The 27872-nt window shown below is 40.7% G+C and overlaps 2 protein-coding genes across 2 annotated transcripts in view; both read left to right on the top strand.

The window, feature by feature from the left end:
• Positions 1–19736, top strand: part of LOC141497119 (uncharacterized) — a 119613-nt gene extending 99877 nt beyond the window's left edge. Inside the window, exon 8 of the transcript XR_012471233.1 lies at positions 19699–19736. The gene's annotated coding sequence lies outside the window, so the exon portion shown is untranslated. The remainder of the gene's footprint in view (positions 1–19698) is intronic.
• On the top strand, positions 987–27872 carry LOC141499669 (uncharacterized). Its single transcript, XM_074202321.1, is given in 6 exon segments — positions 987–1060; positions 2485–2536; positions 9053–9179; positions 13071–14795; positions 27139–27258; positions 27355–27872. Coding segments are annotated over 5 exon segments (2523 nt in total). The 5' UTR covers positions 987–1060; positions 2485–2503.

Below are 27872 nucleotides of genomic sequence, written 5' to 3'. Positions count from 1 at the left end.
ATAGAGTATTGATTCCAGAGTCAGAAAGAGCTGAATTCAAATGTGGCCTCCCTCACTTTTTACAAGTGTGAGCCTAGCAAGGCAGTTAACCTTATTTGCCTCAGTTTCTCATCTATAAAAGGATCTGCAGAAGGAACTGGCAGAACTGTATCTTTGTCAAGAAAGCATAACAAGTGCCCATGAAGACTCAGACCTACCTGAAAAACGACTACGCAACAACTTATCAATGTCATTGCTTTTATTTTCTTTTGATTGTTTTTTGAAAGTTCAGGAAACAGGCCAGCTCCTTTGCTGAATTCAGGAAATTGCAGGTGTTCTTTCTCTCTCGGGTTTGAAAAGTCTCTAATCTTTCATCCAATTAAAAATCAAATTTCTTAATGTTTTATGTAATATGATGAATTATTTTTAAAGGTCGAACATCTGCTCCCTTGCCTAAAGGGAAGGTACCAAAGCAATGACTTGCTGAGTTCCCCAAACCCTAAATGGAAATGGAGAATTTACAAGAACCTGCAGGCCCACGGCCGGGTGTGCTCGCTTCCATTCTGGGCATTTCTGCCTTCTCCGCCCCAATGGCCTCTCCTGCCCCTCGTCCTCATCCCTCCCCTCCCAGCCCCACGGGAAGGGCATCGTGTCTCCTGGGGGAGGGCCCACAGGACAGTGCCCACGGGAGGGCCCGGATGCACACTGCCAGGGCTCCCAAGATGCACCTGGGCCCCGCTCTGGGAGGGGGGAACCGGAGGGGAGGGGCTGTCTGAGAGGAGCAGCCGGGGGCGGGGTTTCAGCCTTGGGGGCGTGGTTTAGAGCAGAAGAAGGAAGAAGGGGAGAGAAGACCAAGCACGTGACAGAGGGCGGGGCTTCGGGAGGCGGGGCCGAATGGGCCCTGGACGTGATTGGAGAATCTCGGGAGGCGGGGAGGGGGCAGGGGGCGGAGCTTTTGGGAGTGGAGACCCACCCCGCGGGGGCTGCTGGGTAACAGGAAGTCTGCACTGCGCCTGCTCGGCCTCGACTGAGCTGAGATCTCTCTGCCTCGTGGAGCCCGGGTGGGGATTGCGCGGCCCAGGTAGGTCAAAGCCGGAGCTTCCCCTCCTTCTGCATCCGGCACCCCGCTGAGACTCCCCGAGGCCTCCTTGGAGCCCCCCCAGCCCTTCCCTCGAGGAGCCCCCTCCCACCCGGCTCCCCTCATTTCCAGAGTCCTCTGTGTGGTCCCCGGTCTCGGTCTCCCCCTCCTTAGGTTTCGGGGCTCAGTGACTCGCTTTCCCCGGGCCCAGGGTCTCTCCTGTGGGAATGTCTTCTGCCCCAGACCCTCCTCCTGCCCCCACCCCCGGCCCCCTCCTTCCCCGCCTCAGTTTTTCACTTTTCCAAGTTCAGGCCTCGATCGTTTCCGCCCCAGCCCGGCCCGAGGCGTCACGCGCGTTTCCCCGCGAGGCCTTGTGTTTAAGAGGGAGAAGCAGGAAACGGGAGAGAAGGTTTCACAAGGGGCCCTTGTGTCCACTCGGATTCTGGGCAGCCCCCCGACACCTGCATGTGCCTGGCCTTGTCGAGGCGGGGCCCCTCGGGTGCCCTGGATCCCTGCACCGCTGAGAGGAGCTGCGGCCCTCATTATTGCTCTAAGTGTTTGTTCATCCAGTCGCTGGGCATGCCTTCAATTTCCCATTCTCTGCCACTACAGAAAGATTTCCCACCTCAACCAACACCTTTCAGCCCACTCAGGCATGAATCCCAAACTAAATTTGTTTCCCAGTGTGAGTTTCCCCGGTCTTTTCCTTGTAGTTTCCTTCCCTGCATCCTCCACTTTCCCTGGAAGCTGTACTTCAGATCCTGCCTGAGTTACCTGGGGCCTGGAGATGTGGGGAGGCAAAGGACCAGTTGGAGGGAGGGCTGTGCCCCAGGAGTCACTGAGTTCCTGCCCCCTTATCCCACCTGGGATGCCTCTGTAGAAGCCTGAGGAGAGGAGGAATATGAAGAATAGCATTAAATGGGTGAGGAATGCAGGGCCTGGCCTTTGTAACTCCAGTAGGACCTTACCCTTTATCAATGCCTGGAGGCCAGTCTCCTGCCTCTGAAGAGGCAGCAAATCTTTCCCTCTTCCCACCCCTCCTGTGATCCTTCTTCCTCCCCTTCTGAGTCTGCAGAAGCCCCAGGCCTGGCCCCAGCAGGTCCTGAGTCAAATCCAGACGCCAAAGTTGGAGAGAACTTGGAGCAGTTTTAATATTAAAGGTTGACAAACAGCAGTTTTCCAGAATATGACCCGAAAAGTAGTCATCCCAGGACTAAGATTATGGAAGGGACTTTCCAGGTCTCTAGGCTTAGAATGAGAAACCTTTCCTGGTAAAGAGTAAGCTCTGATAATAGAGCTTTGGCTGTTGTTACATTTGTGGATCTGTCAAGGGTGGGAGAATCAGGACCCCAAGGCACATAAGGACCAGGAAAAAGATCCAGGAACTTGACCAAATGGAGTCACTTTGGACCTTACTATCTTTGCAGGAATCCTCTATCCGTGGGAATGGACCCTAGGAATCTCAGACCCCAACTTCAGGTGAGTGCAATCTATCTCCAGGCTGGTCCTAGGAAGGGCATCTAGCTGTTACAGTGGATAGAGCACTGACCTTGAAGTCAGGATGACAGTGTAACCTCTTGCCACTTGAGTTCTGTTCTGCCTTTGAGGAATCATTATTCAGACCCAGGAGTGGCAAAGGTGGAAAGAAAATAAAAATTTATTAAAATAAGTTACAACACATAAGAAAATGATAGGTAAAGAGAGAGACAGAGACAGAAGAGCCGTCAAGCAGAGTTGACGGGGCCAGAAAATAAGAGGCCACTCATACCCTGAACAGAGATTCCACCCAAATTTTTAGTCTCCAAAAGGTGGATTCCTGTCCCCCTTACTGGACCTGGAATTAGGTAGAGGGTTGAAGCTTAAGGAGGTCAGGATACAAATTGTACATTAAAAACAATGGTAGTTGATTTACATCTTGAGAGTAGGGACCCTCCACCCAGTTTTTTTAGGTTGTTTTTTTTTTTGCAACGCAAATGGGGTTAAGTGGCTTACCCAAGGCCACACAGCTAGGTAATTATTAACTGTCTGAGAACGGATTTGAACCCAGGTATTCCTGACTCCAAGGCCAGGTGCTTTATGCACTATGCCACTACGCCACCCCCTTCCACCCAATTTTAACAAGATTCAACAGTCCTTAAGATGACAAATTTTCTTTCTGCCAGTTTCTTTCCGTGAATCATTAGGAGCTTATATTCTGTCTCAGACACTTGCCACTTAACCCTGATTGCCTTGGATCCAGGAGCATCTCCCATCATCCTGATTCATATCTGGCCACTTGACCCAGATTGTTATGGAGGAAAAATTGAGGGTGATGACCTAGCACAGCCGCCCGCATCAAATTCATGTGCTTGTAATGGCATCAATTCCCTGATGTCTTAGTCTTCTTCCAAAATGAAGATAAAACATCAGACCAACACGAGTAACCAAAACTTTTTCTATAGATGCAGGGGAGGGTTCACGAAGCTGGCAATGCCTTCTTATGCATCATTTCCTTACCAAAAAAAAAGAGGTTTGAATTTGAACCTCTCAGTAACCACAGTAACGGATGGGTGGACAAACATAACAGCCCTCACTATAGGTTGTCAAGGGAATGTATCGAAAAACATTACTTACACAGAAAATACAAAAAACATTCCATTAAATGAATTGCTTAATTAATAACGTTAAATGAATTAACAATTTTACAATGCAGTAATAAACTAGGTAACAGACAGATTGAGGTCATCATGGTGCCTTTACCCACTTGTTGACTCATCTCATTTCACCAGGTTTAGAGCTGGCCATGGTGTTGCTGAAAGAACAGATATGCAGAGCTCTATAGCCTGTTGGGGAACATTCCAAACTGGTCTTCTGAAGGGTTGGATCAGTCCACAGCTCCACCAACAGTGTCCCAAGTTTCCCACCTCACGTCCCACATTTATCATTTTTCACTTTCTGTTGTATCTGATAGATATGAGATGGTACCTTAAAGTTGTTGTAATTTGCATTTTTCTAATCAATAGTGATTTAGAGCATATTTCACATGTCTAGAGATAGTTTTGATTTCTTTGTCTGAAAACTGTATTCTATGATGATTTATCAGTTGGTGAATGAGCTGTATTTTTGTTACTGGCACTTCTCTCTATAGTTGAGAAATAAGGACTTTAGTAGAAATATGTTACAAATGTTTTTCCTAGTTTTCTCCTTTCCTTTTGATTATGTTTTGTCTAAAAGCTTTTTAATTTTATATAATCAAAATTGTCTATATTTGATTACAGCCCCTTGCTCTTTTTTCATTGGTCTTAAACAACTCGAGACTTGAGTCATTTGCTCAGTAGCAAGCTTTATGAGCAAACCATGTGCCCATTTTGACCTTCACTTGGTATCAAGGATGATATGTTGTTTAGGCCGACTTTCTGCCCTGCTGTTTGCTTGTTTTTGCAAGTTTTTTGTCAAATGATGTTTTTGTTCCAAAAGCTTGGATCTTTGTCACTGCATCTACTAGATGCTTTGGTTTTTTTTTTTTTTTTTAGTTTTTTTGCAAGGCAAATGGGGTTGAGTGACTTGCCCATGGCCACAGAGCTAGGTAAATATTAAGTGTCGGAGGCCAGATTTGAACTCAGATACTCCTGACTCCATGGCCACTGCTCTATCCACTGACCCACCACAGTAATTTACTCTATTGTCCTATTTTCCTAATCTATTCCCCTGATCTACCATTCTAATTTTTAATCAGAGATTGTTTTGATTATTATTTTATAATGCAAGTTGACATCTAGTATGGCCAGATCCCCTTCCTTACCTTGATATCCTTGACATTTAATTCATCCAAATGGACTTGGTTATTATATTTTCCAATTCAGTAAGATCATTTATTATTATTTAATTGTGATGACATTGAATGAATAGATCAGCTAGGAAAACTTCTCAGTTTTTATTATAATGCTTTTTCTTTCCCATGAACAAAAAATATGTCTTCAATCATTTAGCTATGTGTTTATTTTTATAAAAAATCATTTTATAATTATTTTCAAAGAGTTTTTGTGTCTCTTTTTGGCAGATATACTCAAGAACTTTAGGCCGGCTAGTTATTGTATTTTATTTATTTTTTTGGTAAGGCAATGGGGCCCAGTGACTTGCCCAAAGCCACACAATTAGATAATTATCAAGTGTCTGTGGCCGAATTTGAACTCAGGTCTAGACGCTGTATTCACTGCGTCAACTAGCTACCCCAGCTAATTATTTTAAATGATCTATAACAATATAGAATAACATAGCTGTAGTTTCCCTTATTTTCTCTTTTGATTAATATATTTTAGCTTAAGCTTTGCCTGAGGTCATGATTACTGCTCCTGGATATTTTTTTTAAAGTTTAATAAACTCTACTTCTGCTTTTTATTTTCTTGGGAGTAAATCTCTTATTTTGTAGGTCAATTCATCTCATTTACATTCTAAGCTATAATTAATTGTATATTTTCCTCCTTCCAATTTTACTTTTATAACTATATATATAATATGTGTGTGTGTGTGTGTGTGTGTGTGTGTGTGTGTGTGTATTTCTGTATATGCATTTATATGTGTGTGTTTGTGTGGATGTATGAGTATATTGAGATTAGGTGAAAAACATTTGTTTTTCACCCATTACCAAAGACAATAAGGAAACAGCTCTACCTACCCTTGCCCTATTAGGTTCTTCTCTATCAGTTTTTCCTTTTATGCTTCATTTTCATGAGATAATTATTCCTTTTTATATCTCCCTACATAGTTTTATTTTTTAGAATGACTCTATTATACTCAGGTCAGCTCAATTTTATCTTTCAAACTGTTCAAATAATGATTAGAGTTATAATAATACTGATAATATCTTCCCACCTTACAAGTAAACAGTTTGATCTTATATCCCATATTAATTGAACTTTTTTTTTTTTGCAAGGCAAAAGTGACTTGATCAAGGCCACACAGCTAGGTCATTATTAAGTGTCTGAGGCCAGATTTGAACTCAGGTTCTCCTGATTCCAGAGGTGGTGCTCTATCCAATGCACCACTGTGCTGCCCCTATAATTGGTCTTTAATGATTATCTAATTTTCCTCCCAGATGTTATATATCAAATTTCCCATAAGTTTTGTAGTTCTTTTTTGCAACAACCTTGTGGATGTTAAATCTCCTTTTTTTTTTATATTGAAGATTATACTTTACTGAGTAACTTAACCTTGGTCATTACCTCAGTTCTTTTGATCTAAGCACTGTAGCATTCCAAGAACTAGGGTCCTTCAATGTAATAGATACTACATCTTATCTAAAACTTATTGTGACTTCAGGATATTTAAATTGGTTTTTTCTTGTTGCTTCTAAAACTTTTTCCTTAGCCTGAGAGCTTGGAAAATTATCCCTGACATTCCAGTAAGTTTTCCTCCTATTTCCTATTCTATTTCTAGAATTTCAGGACAGCTTTCCTTGTTAATTTCTTGTAATACTGAATCAAGATCCTTTTTCTTTCATCATTTTCGGGAAGTCCAATTATTATTTTTTTTCTAGAACAGTTGCTTTTCTGATGAAATGATTCACATTCTCTTATTATAATTATGTTTGGCCAGTTTGTTTTGTTTTATTTCTTGATCTTTTAGAATGTCATTAGTTTCCCTTATCCAATTCTATTTTTCAAAGAATTATTTTCTTCCTTGAGTTTTTATTTCCAATTGTCTGGCTTTCTTTTCAACATTTTCTTCATTATTTAAGATTGTTCTTAATTTATTCTCATTTTACCTTGATCTCTTTTTTTTAGTTTTTTTTTTTTTTTTTTTTTGCAAGGCAGAGGGGGTTAAGTGGCTTGCCCAAAGCCACACAGCTAGGTAATTATTAAATGTCTGAGAGCAGATTTGAACCCAGGTACTCCTGACTCCAGGGCCGGTGCTTTATCCACTGCGCCACCTAGCTGCCCCTACCTTGATCTCTCTTGATTGATTTCTGAAAGCCTTAAGTTTTTCTACAAACTCTTTTTTTGTACTTGTGGTATTTGACATTTGTCATTGAATGAGAAATTATTATTTTTGGATGCAACCCCAGCTCCTTAGCGGCTTGCAATTTAATTTTCTTGATCTATAGAATTTTTAGTATGGAAGCTGTTAGGTTTTTGTGAAATTCTGGTTATTTTTCTATAGTATTTAATTTTTTTTTATCTCCAAGTGTTTGAAATATTTTTTCTTTAAGCCAGGAATTTTGAAACTTGACTCTGACATTCTAATCAGTATTCCTCCTCCTTTTGGTCTGATCAGCCACAGTAAGACACATTGTAATTTGTCTCAAACATAGTGATGTTACTTTGGTCTTTTTCAATTATGAGGGAGAAAAACCAAACAAATTTTCTCCCTAGGATTTCTTTTCAGGTGGTGATCAGTAGAGTCTTGTTTCCTACCTTGCTTTTTGGTCTAGAACTTCGGAGTACTTTTCCTTAATAGTTTTTTTTTTTGTAACATTGTATCTAGAAACTTCTTTAATCATAAATTTCAGGTAGCTCAACAATTCTTATAATGTCTCTTTAATCTGTTCTCCAGGTTGGTTATTTTCTAATGAGCTGTTTCAGATTCAATCCTTCTTGCCCAATTCTAGTTTCCAAGAAGTTATTGTCTTTAAGATTTTGCCTAATTCTAGTGTTCAAGGAGTTATTTTCTTTAAGATTTTATACCTTTTTCAAGTTGGTCAACAGGTTTTCAAATTTATTGTTTGCTTTTTTGTTTTGCTGTTTTTTCCTTGTTTTTATTTGATATTAAAATTCCTATTTATTTTCCTCCTAAGGATTTTCTCTCTCTTTTTACAAATGGTTAAGTTTTTTCCCTTATTTTCTTGAAATATTTTAATTTTTTTCTAAATTTTTTCTCATTCGCTCTAATTTATTTTTTGAATTTTTTTACTTTCATACAAAATTTCTTTTTTTTATTAGTGTCCATTTGACATTGCACTTTAGGGTGCAGTGTTCCAAATCTTCTTTCACACCAAAGTAGCTATCAGTGATCAGGTTGTATTTTTTTTTTTTTTTTGCTTATTCATTTTATCTTTATTTGATTTGATTTGATTTGATTTTTAACAGTTTAATATTATTATGATTTAATCCTGAGCTGTGGGAATTGATGCTCTAGTCCTCAACTCTTCTTAATTTTGTTTACTGAATTCTGTTTGGGGGATCAAGCCAAGGTCTCCTTTTTTCCCTCCACTTAGTTCCAGCCTGAGTGTCCCCAAAATGTTCTTCCTTTCTATGGTAATGGCTTCTTCTTAACCCACAGTCACAGCTGGGTTCATGTCTGGTCAGCACTGCTAGGCTTGACTTTCAGATCCACTTCGGGGGCCTTCAGTCATCACCCACTCATAATCTATTTTGCTTTAGAAGAAAGTTTGTAAAGGAAGAGTGACTGAGGTGACTGTCTTGAAGTCTCCACTGTTTCTCTCAGGGTTTCTGATTGGATGTTTTAGTGGGTGTCTCCACTTCCCTCAGGCCAAACCTCAGCTGTGCATTCTTCTCTGAGTCCACTCAAGTTTTCCTGCTAGGACTTTACCCCTTTATTTCAGTGTTTCTTCCTTCATTTCATCATGATTATCTATCAGTTTGTGAAGGAAATCTGGCAAGCCCAGACATTTCTATTATATACATCTTCTCTGGATTCCCCTTCCATCAAATCTGATGAGCAAGATGTTCCTCATCACCTTCACTCTTTCTCCTGTATACATCCACCTTCTACCTCCCAGGTAGACCACAAACCTCCCAGATTCCCCAAGGGTGATGTATTATATTCCAAGGGATTTCTCAGTTTTGTTGCAACTAAATTATAAAATGCATTTCTCAGAAATCCCTTGGGCTCTTAATGTCCTTGAGTTCTAGAGCTGACTCTGGCTCTCATGTAGGGTATGACCGCTGGGCAGATCCCTTTTTTGTGCTTCAGCTTCCATCTAGATTTGAATAGGGCTGGACCCTTTACTTTTCAAAAATCTTTTATCTCTACACCTGATGACTGTTGATGTTGTAGGAGTTGGTGACATTCAAGGATGTGGCTGTGGACTTCACCCAAGAGGAGTGGAGCCTCTTGGATCCTCATCAGAAGCAGTTGTACAAGGAGGTCATGCTGGAGAATGCCCAGAACCTGCTTTCTGTGGGTAAGAACCCTTCCCTGGGTAACACTGAGTCTACTATCAGTAGGAATATCTTTGTTACCTACTGTGGAGGGTTTGAAGCAATTTAGAGAGAGGAAAGGGCAGGTCTCCTACAATTCTGTCCTTAATCTTCCTTCTTCTTACTCTAAAATTCACACCAATATGGTGAGAAAGGAAGGGAGGGGAATAAACATTTCTTTTCACCTGCTCCTTGCTAAATGCTGTGATGAGGACTTTCTTGACCATGTTATGTGATTTCATCCTGATAATAACCTTCCAATTTGGGTGAATATTAATAATTAACCCCATTTGACAATTGAAGAAACTGAGACAAATGGAGCTTAAGTGATTTGGCTCAAATCTAATAACTGTCTGAAAATGGATTTTGACTGGTATTCCTCTGGGTAGGCCCAGGGTTCTCTCCACTACACTTAGAAGATTTCTACATAATGGAAAGTGTGTACCAAGTCCATCCTTCTATGAAGAAGTTGCACCAGGACCAAATTTCCTCATCCCATCCTGGTTCCATCAACTTCTCCCCTACTTCTCCCCATAGCCTCCATAAATAACTGCTCTGAGACTCTTCTTCAGGAGGCCTTAACCACCCTGTCTTCCTTTCCTGTATGCTTCTGGCATTTCCAGGACAACAGACTGGCCAAGAAAGAGAATTTGGCACAAGTATTGATTTTGCCATTACAGAATCTCCTCTGAAGAGGCAAAGACTCCCCAAATGAGCAATATACAAGGTTTTTTTTATGTTTCAGGGATTGAGGAACTGGGGAGAGCAGTTGGACAAAATGTTCATGTTCCCTGGCCTTGAAGCTGGTCTTTCACCTTAACTCTTTTTAACCGTATTTGGAAAGAGGTGTTTTTACCAGAATGGAACCTGTTAGGATGGGGGAGACTTAAGGTGAGGGGAGAGGATTGGACCATTTTGCATAACAACCCATCCTCTTTTGGGTTCCTTTTATTACAAGCACTCAGGGGTGAGTCCAAACTCCTATGTTTGGGCTTCATGGAGGGATCTTCAAAATGCATCAGTTCTGTGTATAAGGCCCATTCCAAAGGAGAATTGTATTTCAACTTTCTCTCCATTTTCCTCCCCAATTGATTTCCTTCCCCAGGGCTTCCAGGTCTTAAGAAAGATGAAATCTCTTATTTTGATCAAAGGGATGTTCCATAGATGCTGGAGCAGGAAGGCCTGAGGGGCCACTGTCCAGGAGAGTAAGGGGAAAGCAGGTATAGGAGAGTTAATGATGTCCAAGGCTTCTGTGTTTTACAGGAAACAAAGGCTGGATGAGGCAGCTGGCCCACCTGCCTTGGGATTCTTTTTCAGATATTTCCTGACAATGCCTTCTTTGGTCCATCACAGAACCACTAAGTCTCTTTCTCCACATGTAAATTAAGAATGTTGGATTCCATCCTCTCTCAACTCTCTTCCCGAGAACAATCTGTGATCCTAAAAGAAAGACCTTTCTTGGGATTTGGCAACAGAGAATTCTATTGAAAATGCAAAAAAAAAAGGGGGGGGATAGGCTAATTTATTTGGGTTGTTTCCTACACTTTCTTCAAGTCAAAGAACATCTGAGTGCTCATAATGTCCCAGACTCTGTGTAAAGCACCGAACATATCAATAGATTTAAGCTCCTTTCCCTGCTCCGATATTGCTTAAATTCTAGGGGAGGAGAAAAGATGCCAACAACTATGTAGAAACCCATGATGGACAGGATTGAAGTGGAACTAATTAAGAAACAGAAGGCCCCAAATTTGAGAAGGACTGGAAAAGGCTTATAGTGGAAGCAAAGAAGAGCATTCTAGTAACAGGGATAGGGAAGGGAATAACAGTGGATTCTAGAACATCCTGTACTTAGAACAAGAACATGTGAGGGAATTAGGGTGAAAGAAGACCGAAAGCCTGGAGCAAGCAGTCTAGGTAAGGTGCTTTGATAGCTGTAGATAGGGTTTTATGTTTAATACATTTGCTGGGGAGTTACTGGGACTTGGTGAGAATGTGGTGTTAAGGTCAGGTGATAATTTTGGGAAGAAGAATTTGACAATGAGATAGAGGAATAATTAAACTGAGAGTTAACCTGAAGCAGCCAGAACAACCAGCAGCCTCTTACAAAATCTCAGATGTGAAGTGACCATGGTCTGACACAAAACAGTGACATTATTGAGAGAGATAGAGTTATATGTGAAAGATGTCACAAAGGGAGAATCAAGAGGACTTTGCAAGAGATTGAAGATGTGGCTCAGGAATGTGTGAGAGTTGATGACTACTGCATTGCATGGATGATTCGGCGATGCCTTGGTTAGCATTAGGAATACAAGAATATGGAAGGATTGGAGGAAAGAGGAGGAGCTTACTTTTGGAAATGGAGAAATAGAAACAGGAAAATAATATCACTAAATTCTAGGAACAAGAATATTAAGTGGGAGATTGACAATGTCAAAGCCTGCAGAGCAATCTTGATGGATCAGAATGTAGAAGAGCCATCAAATTTTGGCAATTTTTAGAAATTAATGATTTCCTTTTTTGTTTGAGTATTAAAAATACTCGTTAAGTATAAAGGACAATTGAAGGAGGATACTATCATTAAAAAAGAGAAAGAACTGGAATTAGAACTACATTTGGAATATTTTCGCATAGATATACTTCTTTGTGTCTAATGGTGGTTACATATCAGACAGGGGCCTTAGAAGAGGATGAAAGAAAAACAGAAGAAAAAGAAAAAAGAGAAATACAAGGGCAAGTAGTTGAGTACATTTTGAAAAATTACCTCTATCTGTTAAGCCATGAAATGGAGGAAAGATATTTCACAGAATCACATGGGATGCATGGATCAAGTACGAGTGTTTTAAAGGTTAAATTGAACTGGTTTTATTTGTGATAATAAGAAAATAGTGTGGAAGACTGAAACTTAATTTTTAAAAAATGGAGATACCATATTATGGCAAGATATTGGTATTATACCAAGATAGTTGTGCATTATACCAAGATAGCTGAGAGTTAGAATGAGATTACTTGCACATGAGGCAGCTAGGTGGCAAAGTGGATTAGAGGACCTGCCCTAGAAACAGGAGAGCTGGAGTTCAAATTCAGCCTCAGACCCTTGACAGTTACTAACCATGTGACCTTGAGAAAGTCACTTAACCATGATGTTCTGACATCCAAGGCCATCTCCAGCCTAATTGATTTATACTTGACCACTGATCCCAGATGTTTCTAGAGGAGAAAATCAGCCTACGAATTTGGCATAATACCTACTCTATAAATCCAATTCAGTTGCTTGTCATGTTATCACCTTCCTGATATCTATTTAGAGTAAAAGGAAAAATAATCTTTTCTTATGATAAGGGGCCAAAAATCAGAAGAATGTTTTTGATTTAAATGAGAACAGGCAGATAAGCTACTACTTGAAAAATGTACATTTTGTAAAATTCTATTTTATTTTAATTTTTCAATTCTGCGTTATGAAAGTTTTCCAACAAGCATCCACTTGCCATTTGTATTACATACATACTTTTCTTACACTCTCCCTTCCCATCTCCCTCCCATCATCAATGAACAGTCTAGTGAACATTGTACATGTATATCTGTGTATTTTTTGTATGAGGAATCATGTTTGTCCTTGTCCTTCATTTGGGAAGAAGACCGTGACTTGGGGGGGGCGGTGATTTCATGACAAACCCATGAAATGCATTAAGTAAATTATCGTGAAGGTATAAGCTAGTGCTATTTTAAAGTAATTGGTTCTCTCCATGAAAGATTTAAGTATGCCTTTTGGGGGGAAGGGAGACAAATAGGTAATGAGTAGGTTGGAAAGAGGAAATAAACATATCTGAGTATATAACGTGTTTGTGTATATTTGGTTTCTTGTTTATTTCTTTCAGAAAAAGAGATCAGACTTGAAATGAAGAAGAATATTGGAAAACTAAGCCTTTCTGTGAAAGAAACTCACAAGGAAAGAATCATGAATGACAGTGCCTATGACTTCATGTGGAGAGAATTCAGCATTACACATGAGAGAATCCAAGCTGAAGAAAAACCTCATGATTCTAATCAATGGGAAAAGGTTGTTTCATTGATGGACTCTTTTGTTAAGCATCAGGGAATCCACACTGGAGAGAAATCTTATGAATGTAATTTTTTTGGAATGGCTTTTCCATTGAAGGACACACTTGATAAACAGCTGAGAACCCCCAGCAGAGGGAAACTTTATGAATGTAATCAATGTGGAAAGGCTTTTTCATTGAAATTCCATCTTATTAGACATCAGAGAATCCATACTGGAGAGAAACCTTATGAATGTCATCAATGTGGAAAGGCTTTTACAGTTAAATCCCATCTTACTACACATCAGAGAGTCCACACTGGAGAAAAACCTTATGAATGTAATCAGTGTGGAAAGATTTTTACAAACAAGTCATATCTTACTGTACATCACAGGATCCACACTGGAGAGAAACCTTATGAATGTCATCAGTGTGGAAAAGCTTTTACTCAGAGGACCCATCTTACTGTACATCAGAGAATCCACACTGGAGAGAAACCTTATGAATGTCATCAATGTGAAAAGGTATTTACAAGCAAGTCATATCTTACTATGCATCAGAGAATTCACACTGAAGAGAAATCTTATGAGTGTAATCGGTGTGAAAAGGTTTTTTCATTGAAGGATTCTCTCGTTAAACATCAGAAAATCCACACTGGAGACAAACCTTTTGAATGTAATCAATGTGGAAAGGCTTTTACAAGAAAGTCATCTCTTACTATACATCAGAGCATCCACATTGTAGAGAAACCTTATAAATGTAATCAGTGTGGAAAGGCTTTTTCAATGAAAGAGGCTCTTAGGAAACATCAGAGAATACACACTGGAGAGAAACTTTATGAATGCGATCAATGTGGAAAGGCTTTTACATGCAAATCATATCTTACTAAACATCAGAGGATCCACAGTGGAGAGAAACCTTATGAATGTAATCAGTGTGGAAAGGCTTTTTCATTGAATGGGGCTCTTAGGAAACATCAGAAAATCCACTCTGGAGAGAAACTTTATGAATGCGATCAATGTGGAAAGGCTTTTACATGCAAATCATATCTTATTAAACATCAGAGGATCCACACTGGAGAGAAACCATTTGAATGTAATCAGTGTGGAAAGGCTTTTATACGGAAGGAGAGACTTATTACACATCAGAGAATTCACACTGGAGAGAAGCCTTATGATTGTAATCAATGTGGAAAGGCTTTTATAAGGAAGGAAAGACTTATTACACATCAGAGAAACCACACTGGAGAGAAACCTTATGAATGTAATCAATGTGGAAAAGCTTTTACAGGGAAGGAGAGACTTAGTGAACATCAGAGAATCCACACTAGAGAGAAACGTTTTGAATGTAATCAATGTTGAAAGGCTTTTATAAGGAAGGAAAGACTTATTACACATCAGAGAAACAACACTGGAGAGAAAACTTATGAATGTAATCAATGTGGAAAAGCTTTTACAGGGAAGGAGAGAATTAGTGAACATCAGAGAATCCACACTAGAGAGAAACATTTTGAATGTAATCAGTGTTGAAAGGCTTTTACAAGGAGGGAGAGTCTTGTTGCACATCAGAGAATTCACACTGAAGAGAAACCTTATAAATGTGATCTGAGTTTCCTACTCTAGCATTGTGATAAAGGATATAACTTGATGTTCCCAAGAACACACTGTCTTCATAATAAGAAAAAAATTGTTAGTGTTCTGGCAGAACTGGAGGAAAACACTTGATTAAGAGAATAATCCAGACTTTGCACGATGAAGTACAATTTCAGGCAAATTAGGGGGAATTTTTATACCTCACAGAGGTCACCAATGTGCATGTTTTCAGCCTAAATTGAGGCTACTGCATGTGACAAGAACTTTCTCTTCAATGAGATGCATTCTGTGTCCTGATTGTTGTGCAGGTTGTGAGTTTAAGGTATTTACATATTAGTTATTTTCTGTATGAGGAATCATGTTTGTCCTTGTTTGTCCATGACATCAGGGAAGTGATGCCCTGAGAAACCCTTAGGGTGCATTTGAGTGAGGAGGTATGATGCTAAGTCACCAGCCTCACTTTCTCCTCCAGAGTCTTCTGGGTCTAAGGTCATGGCTTACATTCCATTCCTTTCAGGGAACTGGGACTGCAGATTTAGCAGGTCAGGAAGAGGAGGGGGTGAGTCTGGGAGGGAGGTACGGCATGGAGGACTGGAAAGGAGGAGCCCTCAGAGTTGAGATTTGGAAAAGAGGAGGAGTTTAGTGCAGAAGAAGGGATCTTTGCAGTGGAGAAGGCAATGCAAGAAAAGGAGGGGAGGGTTTAGGGAGGACAGGCAGTCAAGGTCCTGGAGTTCACATTATAAGTTGAATTTTATTCATTTGTATATTTGTACCAATAAAATGATTTTGCAAGTTCTGACAACGTAGGATATAGTCCCTAGGGAAAGGTTCCTCTAAAACTGATTATTAGAATGAATATATTTTAACTCAATATCTAAAAAAAAAAAATGAAGCTATAGCACATGCATAAAATACAAAGTAATTTATAAATAGATCTATAATATCTTAAAAATCAATACATAGGGGTGGCTAGGTGGTGCAGTTCAAATCTGGCCTCAGATACTTAATAATTACCTAGCTGTATGGCTTTGGGCAAGTCATTTAACCCCACTGCCTTGCCAAAACCTTAAAAAAAAGCAATACATAAAAGAATAGAAACAGTTAACAAAAGAAAACTATTTATTTACTACTCTAGGCCTTCCATGTGCCCCGTGATCCATGAACATCATAAAAGACAACAGATTACCATAAATATGTGTTACAGACTGACTATTTCAGTGCCAGATTAACCTTTGGGAATCTCTCGTCACCCTTCAAGTCTTCACCACAGTTGACAAAACTTATTAAATTATTTTACAATAAGTGCTTACTGTTCTCAAGATGGGGGGGGGTAACCAACAAACTCTCAGTGTAGGCCTCATCTGTTAGTAATATAACTACTGTTGAAAAATGTGGTGGAAAAGAAACATGTCAGAACTATATGGCTCCTAAGGATGTTCTTTAAGCCTGTGCATTGGCTCCCACATTAAGAGAAGTTGACCTTTGGCCATATCCTTGAGATAGTGGAACCAAGAGAGGGTGGTGCCAAAAACAAATTTATCGTGAAGCTTCAAGACTTGCTGAAAAGTTCAACCAAGTCAAAGAATATTTTAAAATTAATCAAACCATACATGGCCCTGGGTTTCTTGGGAAAAATTAGGGCACATTTTACTTAATGGGGTGATGAAGGGGTATATTTCAGTCATCTCAAGGAACCATCTGAACCCTGGTCCTGTACTGATAAATTGGGGAAAATTATGTGACTTTGTAGAAAGAGCTGACTTCAATTCCAGTCTCAGTGACTTAACTATGAGCGTGACCTTGGCAAAGCAGTTGACCTATTTTTGCCTCATTTCCTCATCTATAAAATGATCTGCAGAAGGAACTGGCAAATCTTTGTCAAGAAAATAATGAGTGCACACGAAGAGTCAGATAAACCTGAAAAATGACTAGCCAACAACTGAACGATCAGTCATTGCTATTTATTTTATAAGTTTTGTTTTTTTGAAACTTCAGGAAACAGGACATCTCCTTTGCTGAATTCAGGAATTTTAAGGTGTTCCTTCTCCCCCAGACTAAATTAAAACCTTTCATACTATTAGAAATCAGATTTCTTAATGTTTTAATATTTCATTTTTATGAATTGACCTTATATGATAAATTATTTTTGAAGTTTGAATGTCTGATCCTTTGCTTAAAGGGAAGGGACCAAAGGAATCCGTTGCTGAATTCCCAAAGTCCTACATGGAAATGGAGAATTCAAAAGATTCGTTGCTATTTCCACAAAGGGCAAGTTAGCCTTTGTCCATATTAAGGAAAAAATGACCAAATAAGGATGTACCAGGTGATCCATGTAACCCTGCTCTCCTCCAGCCCAATTCCTCATTTGACCACATCCAGATTAGAGGCTGACTTTCTAAGTCCAGTCACATGGCCATCCAGAAGGCCAACAACCCAGAAGGAGAAAGACCACAGACCGCGGTCCAGCTGAGAACCTGCAGGCCCACGGCCGGGTGTGCTCGCTTCCATTCAGGCATCTCTGCCTTCTCCACCCCAATGGCCTCTCCTGGCCCTCGTCCTCATCCCTCCCCTCCCAGCCCCACGGGAAGGGCATCGTGTCTCCTGGGGGAGGGCCCACACGACAGTGCCCACGGGAGGGCCCGGATGCACACTGCCAGGGCTCCCAAGATGCACCTGGGCCCCGCTCTGGGAGGGGGGAACCGGAGGGGAGGGGCTGTCTGAGAGGAGCAGCCGGGGGTGGGGCTTCAGCCTTGGGGGCGGGGTTTAAGGCGGAAGAAGGGAGTATGGGAGTGGAGGGCACGTGATGGAGGGCGGGGTTCCGGGCAGAGTTTTTGGGACTGGGGACCCGTCCCGCGGGGGCTGCCGGGTAACAGGAAGTCTGCACTGCGCCTGCTCCGCCTCCCCGGAGGTGAGATCTCTCCGCCTCCTGCAGCCGGGGCGGGGCGGGCAGGTAGTGGCGCCCCCCCCCCCACACCTCCTTATTTCCCAATGTTCTCTAGGCTGCCCCCAGACTCACCTCGGGCCCCCCTCCTCCCCAGCCTTGTCCCGGCCCCTCCTCTGGCCCCCGCAGAGCCCCGGGGGGTCCCCCAGTGCCCCCGGCTTCCCAGCCCCGGGCCCAGGGTCTCTCCTGTGGGAATGTCTTCTGCCCCAGACCCCCCTCCTGCCCCCACCCCGGCCCCCTCCTTCCCCGCCTCAGTTTTTCACTTTTCCAGGTTCAGGCCTCGATCGTTTCCGCCCCAGCCCGGCCCGAGGCGTCACGCGCGTTTCCCCGCGAGTCCTTGTGTTTAAGAGGGAGAAGCAGGAAACGGGAGAGAAGGTTTCACAAGGGGCCCTTGTGTCCACTCGGATTCTGGGCAGCCCCCTGCCACCTGCATGTGCCTGGCCCTGTCGAGGCGGGGCCCCTCGGGTGCCCTGGATCCCTGCACCGCTGAGAGGAGCTGCAGCCCTCATAGTGGATCAGTTTGGCCTCCCATTCCCCAAAGGATGGGCGTTTCCTCAGTTTTCTATTCTTTGCCACACCAAAAAGATTTCCTGCCTCAACTCCTTTCAGACCCCTTAGGCTTGAATCGCAGACTGAACTTTGTTTCCCAATCTGAGTTGCCCTGGTCTTTTCCCTGCAGTTTTCTTCCAGAACCTCTGCTGCCTCCACTTTCCCTGGAGTCTGTACTTTAGATGTTGTCTGAGTGGGATAAAGTCTGAGATTTCTTCAGTAGAATATTATGGATCGGAGAATAGTTGAACTGTGTGCCCCTCCTCCCTTCACAAAACAACTTCTGGGATATTGGTGAAGAGTCAGCTCACCCCACCTTATCTGTAGAAGTTCAGATGACCACTCAATTCCTGGGGTTGAAGAGATAATCTAGTTTCAGTTTGAATTTTATGCTCTTTTCCCTAGATTAGTCTAGATTGTAAAACCACATACCTCATTCATGAGGTTGGGTCAGTGGGGGGCGGGAATCAAGTTAGGATAAATGTGCTTCTTGGGCCTTTTGCTTTTGCCTGAATCTCAGTAACTGATTGTGGCCCTTTCCTGGAGAAACGAATAAAGCTTTCTTTTCATACCTTGAGAGATCTCCAAAATTTATTTAAGCGGCAATTGTCCCACACATGTCTAAGTTAACTGGGGACTGGAGATGTGTGTGGGGAGGCAAAGGGCCCTGTTATAGGGAGGGCTCTGCCTCAGGATTCTTTGAGGTGCTGCCTCCTTAAGCTCCTCCTGCCTCCATAGAAGCCTGAGGAGAGGAGGAATATGAAGAATAGCATTAAGTGGGAGAGGAATTAAGAGCAGGGCCTGGACCTTTGAATTCCTATAGGACCTGTCCCCTTATAAATGCCTGGAGGCCAGTCTCCTGCCCCTGAAGTGGAGGCAAAGCTCTCCCTCTTCCCACCCTCCTGTGATCCTTCTGCCTCCCCAGCTCAGTCTGCAGAGCCCAAAGGCCTGGCCCAATCAGGTCTTGAGTCAAATCCAGATGCCAAATTTGGAGAGATGTTGGAACAGTTTTATTGTTAAAGGTGGACACACATCAATTTTCCAGAGTATGATCCCAAACATTACTCAGTTTGGGACTCAGATTATGGGGTGGGGAGGATGGGGTTTTCTAAGCAGAGGTAAAGAAGGGAGGGCCTTTCCAGGTGTCTGCAGATACTTGTAGAGACGTGCATCCTGGAATCAGAAAGGCTTAGAATGAGAAATCTTCCCTGGTTAGGAGTAAGCTCTGATAGTAGAGTTGTCATGTTGTTATCATTGTTATGTGGCTGTTGTTATATATGTGGGTCTATGGAGGGGGATCAGGACCCCAAGGCAGATATAGACCAGGAAGGAGATTCAAGAACTTGACAAAAGGGAGCCCCTTTGGACCTTGCTATCTTTGCAGGAATCCTGGATTCATGGGAATGGACCCTGGGAATCTCAGTCTCCCACTTCAGGTGAATGCAGTCTATCTCCAGGCTGGTCCAAGAAGGGGCATCTGGGTGATGCAGTGGATAGAGCACTGGCCTTGAAGTCAGGATGACAGGAGTTTGAATTCAGTCTCAGATACGTGCCACACAAACTTACCACTTAACCCTGATTGCTTTGGATCCAGGACCATCTCCAATCATTCTGATACGTAGCTGGCCACTAGACCCAGATGGTTCCAGAGGAGATAGTGAGGCTGATGATTTAGCACAGCCTCCCCTCACTCAAATCCAATTCATGTGCTTGTCATGGCATCCCCTCCCTGATGTCATGATCTTCTTTGAGAATGAAGAATAAACATCAGAACAACAAAAGTAACCAAATCCATTTGTGTAGACATACGGGGAGTGTGCCTGAAGCTGACAATGTCTTCCCGTGGATTGTTTCCTTACCAAAAAAGTAGATTTAAATTGAACCTCTTAAAACTTCCATGTTCATGTCTGTTTTTTAAACTGATTCATGGGGCCCTTGGGGTCTTCAGAACTATCCAGAACTGGGGTCCTCCTTGTTTGTTTTTGCATTTTCCCTCAATACAGTCAACTTTCAAGGACCACTTCAGTTGAGAATTGACTCTACATACCTGCCTAGCATTGTGTACACACACAAACACATCCATACACATCCCCACATTCCCTGTGATTATAAACAGTCTGAGAGAGGTTATGCATGTGCAATGTTGCAAACCACTTCCACATAAGTCTTCTCCTCCGTGTGCCATTCTGCTTGTCACAATATTCCATCACAATCCCACAATAGCTTGTTTTGCCATTCTCTCTCTTTTAAAAAAAAAAATTTAAGGCAATGTGGTTAATTGACTTGCCCAAGGTCACACAACTAGACAATTATTAAGTGTCTGAGGCTAGAATTGAACTCAGATCCTCCTGATTCCAGGACTGGTGTGCCCCCTCGTTTTGCCATTCTCCACTTGATGGGCATCCTCTTGTTTTCTCAGGCACAACAAAATGAGATTCTGTAAATACTTTTTGCATAATTTGATCATTTTCCCTTTGAAAAAAACTTTCTTTAGGCTCTAGAGCTGGCAGTGGTGTTGGAGGATCTACAGATTTGCAGAACTCTGTAGCCCTTTGAGGAACATTCCAAATTAGTCTCTTGAATGGTTGGATCAGTCCACAGCTCCACCAACAGTGCATCAGTGGTACCTTAAAGTTGTTTTAATTTGCAATTTTCTACTCATTAGTAATTTAGTGCATTTTTCCCATATCTAGACACAGTTTCTGGGTATATTCTTTGACAATTAATCAATTGGTGAATAGGTCTCTCTTTTGGCAGGTATACTCTCAGGGATTTTAGGCTGGCTAGTTATTTTAAAATGATCTAAAACAACATAGAATAATATTGCTGACACATAGTGGAGTTTCCCTAATTTTCTCTTTTGATTTAATCAATTTTAGTTTTAGCATTGCCAGGGATCATGATTACTGCTCCAGGCTAATTTTTTAATTTAATGAATTCTGCTTCTGTATTTTAATTTCTTGGGTGTGAATTTCTCATTTTTAGGTCAATTTATCTCATTCACCTTCTAAGCTGTATTTAATTGTTTATTTTCCTCCTTCCAATTTTTTATGCCCATTTATATAAGCGTGTGTGTGTGTGTGTATGTGTGTGTGTTCACTCACATGGATTTATATATGTGTGTGTGTCTATGCCTGTATAAGTATGTTGAGAATGGATGAAAAACACCCTTCCCCTGTTAGGTTCTTCTTTGTCAGTTTTCCTTTTATGCTTTGTTTTCATGAGATATTTACTCTTTTTTTAAAAATATCACTGCATAGTTTTAGTTATTAGAATTACTCCATAATACTCAAATCAGTTCAAGCTTATTTTGCAAACTATTCAAATAATGATTAAAGTCATAATAATATTGATAATATTTTCACACCTTCCAAGTAAACAATTTGATCTTAGATCCCATATAATTAGTCTTTAATGTTTACCTGATTTTTCTCTCAGGTGTTATATGTCAAATTTTCCATAAATCCTGGAGTTGATTTCACAACAACTTTAAAATAATTGAGGATTTTTAATTTCCTTTTGTTTATATTGAGGATTATATTTTACTGAGTAAGTTATCCTTGGTCATCACCTCAGTTTTTTGCTCAATGCAATATAGTATTCCACGAACTTGGGTGCCTCAATATAAAAGATACTATGTCTTATCTAAAACTTAGCTGGCTTCAATATATTTAAATTATTCTTTTCTTGTTCCTTCCAAAATTATTTCTGAGGCAGCTGGGTTGTACAATGGAAAGAGCACTGGCCCTGGAGTCAGGAGGAACTGAGTTCAAATCTGGTCTCTGACACTTATTAATTTACCTAGCTATGTGGCCTTGGGCAAGTCCCTTAAATAAATAAAAATTTTTTTTTAAATGGTTGATTCCAGAATTTTTTCCTTAGCCTGGGTGCTTGGAAAATTATCCCTGACTTCCTGTAAATTTTCCTCCTAGGCTCTCTGTTGGATAGTGATTGGTAGATTTTTTAATTCCTTCTTAACCTTCTATTTCCAGAACTTCAGAAGTTTTCCTTGTTAATTTTTTTGCAATATTATATCAAGATTCTTTTTCTTTCATCATTATTTTCAGGCAGTCCAACTATTCTTATATTATTTCTCCTCTGTTTTCCAGAACAGTTGTTTTTCTGATGAAATTTTCACCTTCTTGTGCTATTATTATTTTTGTTCTTCAATTTTGCTTTATTTTTTGATCTTTTAGAATGTCATTAGTTTCCTCTTGTCAATTCTGTTTTTCAATGAATTATTTTCTTCCTTAAGGTTTTTGATTCATTATTTCCAGTTGTCTTTTTCATCATTTTCTTGATTATTGAAGATTGGTCTTAATTTTTTCTCATTTTTACCTTGTTCTCTTTAATTGATTTCTAAAATCCTTAAGTTTTTTCAAAGACTCTTTTGATACTTGTGACATTGTACATTTGACATTGAATGAGAAATTATTACTTTTGCATGCAACTACAGTTCCTTAGCTCTTTGCAATGCAATGTTCTAAGGTCTACAGTGTTTTTAGTATAGAAACTGCTAGATTTTGTGAAATCCTGATTATTTTTCTATAGTATTTAATATTTTTTCTCCTAGTTTTTAAAATATTTTTTCTTTAACCCAAGAATTGTGAAACTTGGCTCTGATATTCTAATAAATGTTCCTCTTCCTATTGGCCTGATTAGACACAGTCAGACACATTCTAATTCCTTTCAAACATAGTGATGTCACTTTGGTCTTCTTCAATAATGAAGGAGAAGAACCAACCAGATTTTATTCCAAGGATTTTTTTGCAGGTGGTGATCGGAGAGTCTTTGTTTCTACCTTACTTCTTGGTCCAGGGCAATTTTCCTTAATAACTTTTGGTAACATTGTATCCAGATAATTCTTTTGATCCTAATTTTCAGGTAGCTCCACAATTCTTGTATTGTGTCTTTTTTAATCTGTTCAACAAATTGGTTGTTTTGTAATCATCTATTTCAGGTTCAGTCCTTCTTGCCCAATTCTAGTTTTCAAGGAGTTATTTTCTTTAAGATTTTGTATCTCTCTAATTGCTTAACAGTTTTTTCAAATTTTTTGATTGCCTTTTGTGCTACTTTTTCCTTGTTCTTATTTGATTTTAAAATTCTTATTTATTTTCCTCCTAACCATTTTTCTTTTTTCCAATTGATTATTTTTTTCATTATTTTCTTGAAATGCTTTCTTTTTTTTCATAATTTTTTCTCATTTGCTCTAATTTGATTTTAAATCTTTTTTTCTTTCATCCAAGATTTCTTTTTCTATTTGTGTCTGTTTTCTCTTATACTTTAGGGTAGGAGTGGCTTTTCTTTTTAAACCTCACACTCCTCTGAATGTGATCCCAAATCTTTACACAAAGTAGCTTTCAACGATTGTGTTCTCTTTTCTTTGCTTATTCAATTTATCTTGATTTGTTTTTATTTTTAACAGCTTAATATTATTAAGTTTTGATTGCGAGCTATAAGTATTTTTGCCCTAGTCCTCAACTCTTCTAACTATTGTTTATTGAATTCTGTCTAGGGGCTCAACCTCAGCATCTCCTTTTTCCCTCCACTCAGTCCCAGCCTCAGTATCCCCAAAATGTTCTTCCTTTCTATGGTATTGGCTTCTCCTTTCCCACAGCTACAGATGGATTCACGTCTGGTCAACCCTCAGAGTCTGTTTTGCATTAGGAGAAAGTTTATGAGGGAATAGTGCCTGAGATGAGTGTCTTGAGGTCTCCACTGCTTCTCACATTGCCTCCTGTTGGATGATTCAGTGGGGTTTCTCTGCTTCCCTCAGGCCAAACCTAAGACATACATTCTTCTCTGAGTCCTCTCAGGTTGTCCTCCTAGGACTATACCCCTTTATTTTTGTTACTCTTCCTTCATTTCATGGTGATTTTCCGTCAGGATCCTCCAGGAAATCTGGAGGATCTGCACATTTATGTCCTCCACCACCATCTTTCCAGGATTCCCCTCCTATCAGGTCTAATGAAGAAGTTCCCCATCACCTTCTCTCTTCCTCCTGCACAAATCCCCCTCCCACCTCCCAAGCAGACCACAAACCTTCTCCTAGATTCCTCAGTGTGATGCATTATATTTAAAGGTATTTCTCCTCTTTCTTCCTACTGACCTATAACATCCATTTCTCAGAATTGCCTTGGGCTCTTAATGACCTTGCATTCTAGAGCTGGCTCTGACTCTCATGTAGGGCATGGCCTCTGGGCAGATCCCTTCTCTGTGCTTCTGCTTCCATCTAGAATTGAAGAGGGGTGGACTCTTTACTTCCCCAAAGTCTTTCATCTCTACACCTGATAACTGTTGATGGTCTAGGAGTTAGTGACATTCAAGGATGTGGCTGTGGACTTCACCTAGGAGGAGTGGACCCTCTTGGACCCTTATGAGAAGCAGTTGTACAAGGAGGTCATGTTGGAGAATACCCAGAACCTGCTCTCTGTGGGTAAGGACCCTTCCCCATGTAATACTGAATCTAATATCTGTTTGAATATCTTCATTCTTTATTGTGGAGGGTTTGGAGCATTTGAGAGAGAGAGAGAGAGAGAGAGAGAAAGAGAGAGAGAGAGAGAGGAAGGTTTCTGCAATTCTGTCCTTAATCTTCCTTCTTCTTGCCCTAAAATTCTCACTAAGATGGTGGGAAAAGAAGTGAAGGGAATAAGCATTTGTTTTCACCTGCTGCTTGCCAGGTACTATGGTGAGGACTTTCTTTACCATGTCATATGACTTCATTGTGATAATAACCTTCCAGGTTACATGATATTATCCCCATTTGATATTTGAAAAAAACAAGGAAAATGGAGTTTTAAGTGATTCAACATGTATCCAGTTCACTTATTAAGATTAGATTTTGACTCTGGCATTCCTCAGACTATGCCCACTAATAAGATTTCCAGATAATGGAAAATGTGCATCAAGTCCATCTTTCTATGAAGAAGTTGCACCAGAACCAAATTTCCTAATCCCATCCTGGTTCCATCATCTTCTCCCCCACCTCTCCCCATAATAACTGCTCTGAGATGCTTCTTCAGGAGGCCTGGGACCCACCCTGTCTTCCTTTCCTGTATACTTTTGGCATTTTCAGGACAACAGACTGGCCAAGAAAGAGTATTTGGCACAAGTATTGAGTTTGCCAGTAGAGGATATTACCTGAAGAGGCAAAGACTCCCCAAATGAGCATTAGACAAGGTTTCTTTACATTTAAGGGACTGAGGAACAGGTTAGAGAAGTTGGGCAAAATGTTTATGTTCCCTGGCTTGAAAAGTCTTGAACCTTAACTCTATTTTGGAAGGAGGTATTTTCACCAGAGTGGAACCAGTTCAGATGGGGGGGATTAAGGTGAGGGGAGAGGATTGGGCCATTTTGCACAGCAAGATATCCTCTTTTGGGTTGCTTGTATTACAAACACTCATGGGTGAGTCCAAACTCCTATGTGAGACATTCATGGAGGGATCCTCATAGTGCAGCAACTCGGTGTATATGGCCATTTCCAAAAGAGAACTAAATTACAACTTTCTCTCCATCTTCTTCCCCAACTGATTTCCCTGCCCAGGTCCCAGACAAGATGTGATCTCTTATTTTGAGCAATGGGAAGCTCCATGGATGCTGGAGCAGAAAGGCCTGAGGAATTGCTGTCCAGGTGAGTGAGGTGAAAGCAGGTATAGAACACTGATGATGGCTGGGCTTCTGTGTTGCAGGGAAGCAAGGGCTGGATTTCAGGGCCAACAACTATGTAGAAATTCATGATGAACAGAATTAGTGGAACTAATTAATAGAGGGATGCCCTGCAAATGAAGGAGGACTGGAAAGGGCTTATTGTGGAATGTGGTCTCTGCTTAGCTGCCAGAGAAGCCAGAGAGAGCATTTGAGGAACAGGGATGGCAAGGGTAACCCCCTTAGTAGAAGGTTATTCTAGTGGTAGAACATCCTATCTGCAGAACAGAAAGGAGGCCCATACAACTGGAGTCTAGCATATATGTGGGAAATAGGGTGAAAGAAGACTGAAAGCCTTGAGGAAGGGCTGAAGATAAAGCACTTTAATAGCTGTAGATAGTGTTTTGTATTTAACACATTTGCTGGTGAGTCACTGGGACTTGGTGAGAATGTGGTGTTAAGGTCAACTGAGAATTTTAGGAAGAAAAATTTGACAATGGGATAGCGGAATAATTAATCTGGGGGTTAAGTTGAGGCAGCTGAACCAACAAGCACCCTCTTAGAAAATCTCAGATGTGAAGTGACTATGGTAAGAAACAAGGAAGTGACAATATTGAGAGAGAAAGTGTTACATGTGAAAGATGTCAAAGGCAGAATCAAGAGGACTTTGCAAAAGCTTGAAGATGTGGCTCAGGAGTGGGAATGGGTGGGAGGTGATGAGTACTGCATTGAACTATTGGGTGATGCCTTGCATAGCATTAGGAAAACATGAAGATGGGAGGGTTAGCAGAAAGAGAATAAGTTTCCTTTTGGGAATGGAGAAATAGAAATAGGAGAGAATAATCTCAGTAAAATCTTGAAAGGACAATATTTAGGACAATATCTACCAATTCGGGGAAGGGGAAATAAAGTTATGTGATTATATCTCACATTTTATATATTTGTTTCCTTGTTTAGTTCTTTCAGAAGAAGAGAGCAGATGTGAAATGAAGGAGAATATTGGAAAACTAAGCCGTTCTCTGAAAGAAACTCAAAAGCAAAGCGTCATGAATAACAGTGCCTGTGTCTTCATGTGGAAAGAATTCGGCATTACAAATGACAGGATACAAAGTGGAGAGAAACCTCATGATTTTAATCAATGGGGAAAGTTTTTTTTCATTGAAGAACTCTCTTGTTAAACATCAAAAAGTCCATACTGGAGAGAAACCTTATGAATGCAATCAATGTGGAAAGACTTTTACAATTAAATCCCATCTTACTACACACCAGAGGATTCACACTAGAGAGAAATCTAATGAATGTAATCAATATGGAAAGGATTTTTCATTGAAGAAGTCTGACAGAAGGGAGGGCAGATCAGAGGAGGTGGTAGCAAAACACTGGTGAGGAGGAAAAGGGAAGCCTTATGAATGTAATCAATGTGGAAAGTCTTTTACAGGGAAGCCCAGTCTTACTGCACATCAGAGGATCCACACTGGACAGAAACCCTATGAATGTAAACAGTGTGGAAAGGCTTTTTCATTGAAGAAGACTCTTGTTAAACATCAGAGAATCCACAATGGAGAGAAACCTTATGAATGCAATCAATGTGGAAAGGCTTTTACATGGAAGGAGAGACTTACTGCACATCAGAGAATCAACACTGGAGAGAAACCTTATGAATGTAATAAGTGTGGAAAGGCTTTTTCATTGAAGAATACTCTTCTTAAACATCAGAGAATCCAGACTGGAGACAAAGCTTATGAATGTAATCAGTGCAGAAAGACTTGTACAAGCAAGTTACATCTTACTACACATCAAAGGATCCACACTGGAGAGAAACCTTATGCATGTAATCAATATGGAAAGTATTTTTTCTTTCAAGGACATTCTTGTGAAACATCAGAGGATCCACACTGGACAGAAACCCTATGA

This window comes from Macrotis lagotis, chromosome X (genome assembly GCF_037893015.1).
Source record: "Macrotis lagotis isolate mMagLag1 chromosome X, bilby.v1.9.chrom.fasta, whole genome shotgun sequence".
NCBI classification, from domain to species: domain Eukaryota; kingdom Metazoa; phylum Chordata; class Mammalia; order Peramelemorphia; family Peramelidae; genus Macrotis; species Macrotis lagotis.
The sequence above is the reverse complement of the archived record's forward strand: the minus strand, read 5'-3'. Positions and strand labels throughout refer to the sequence as shown.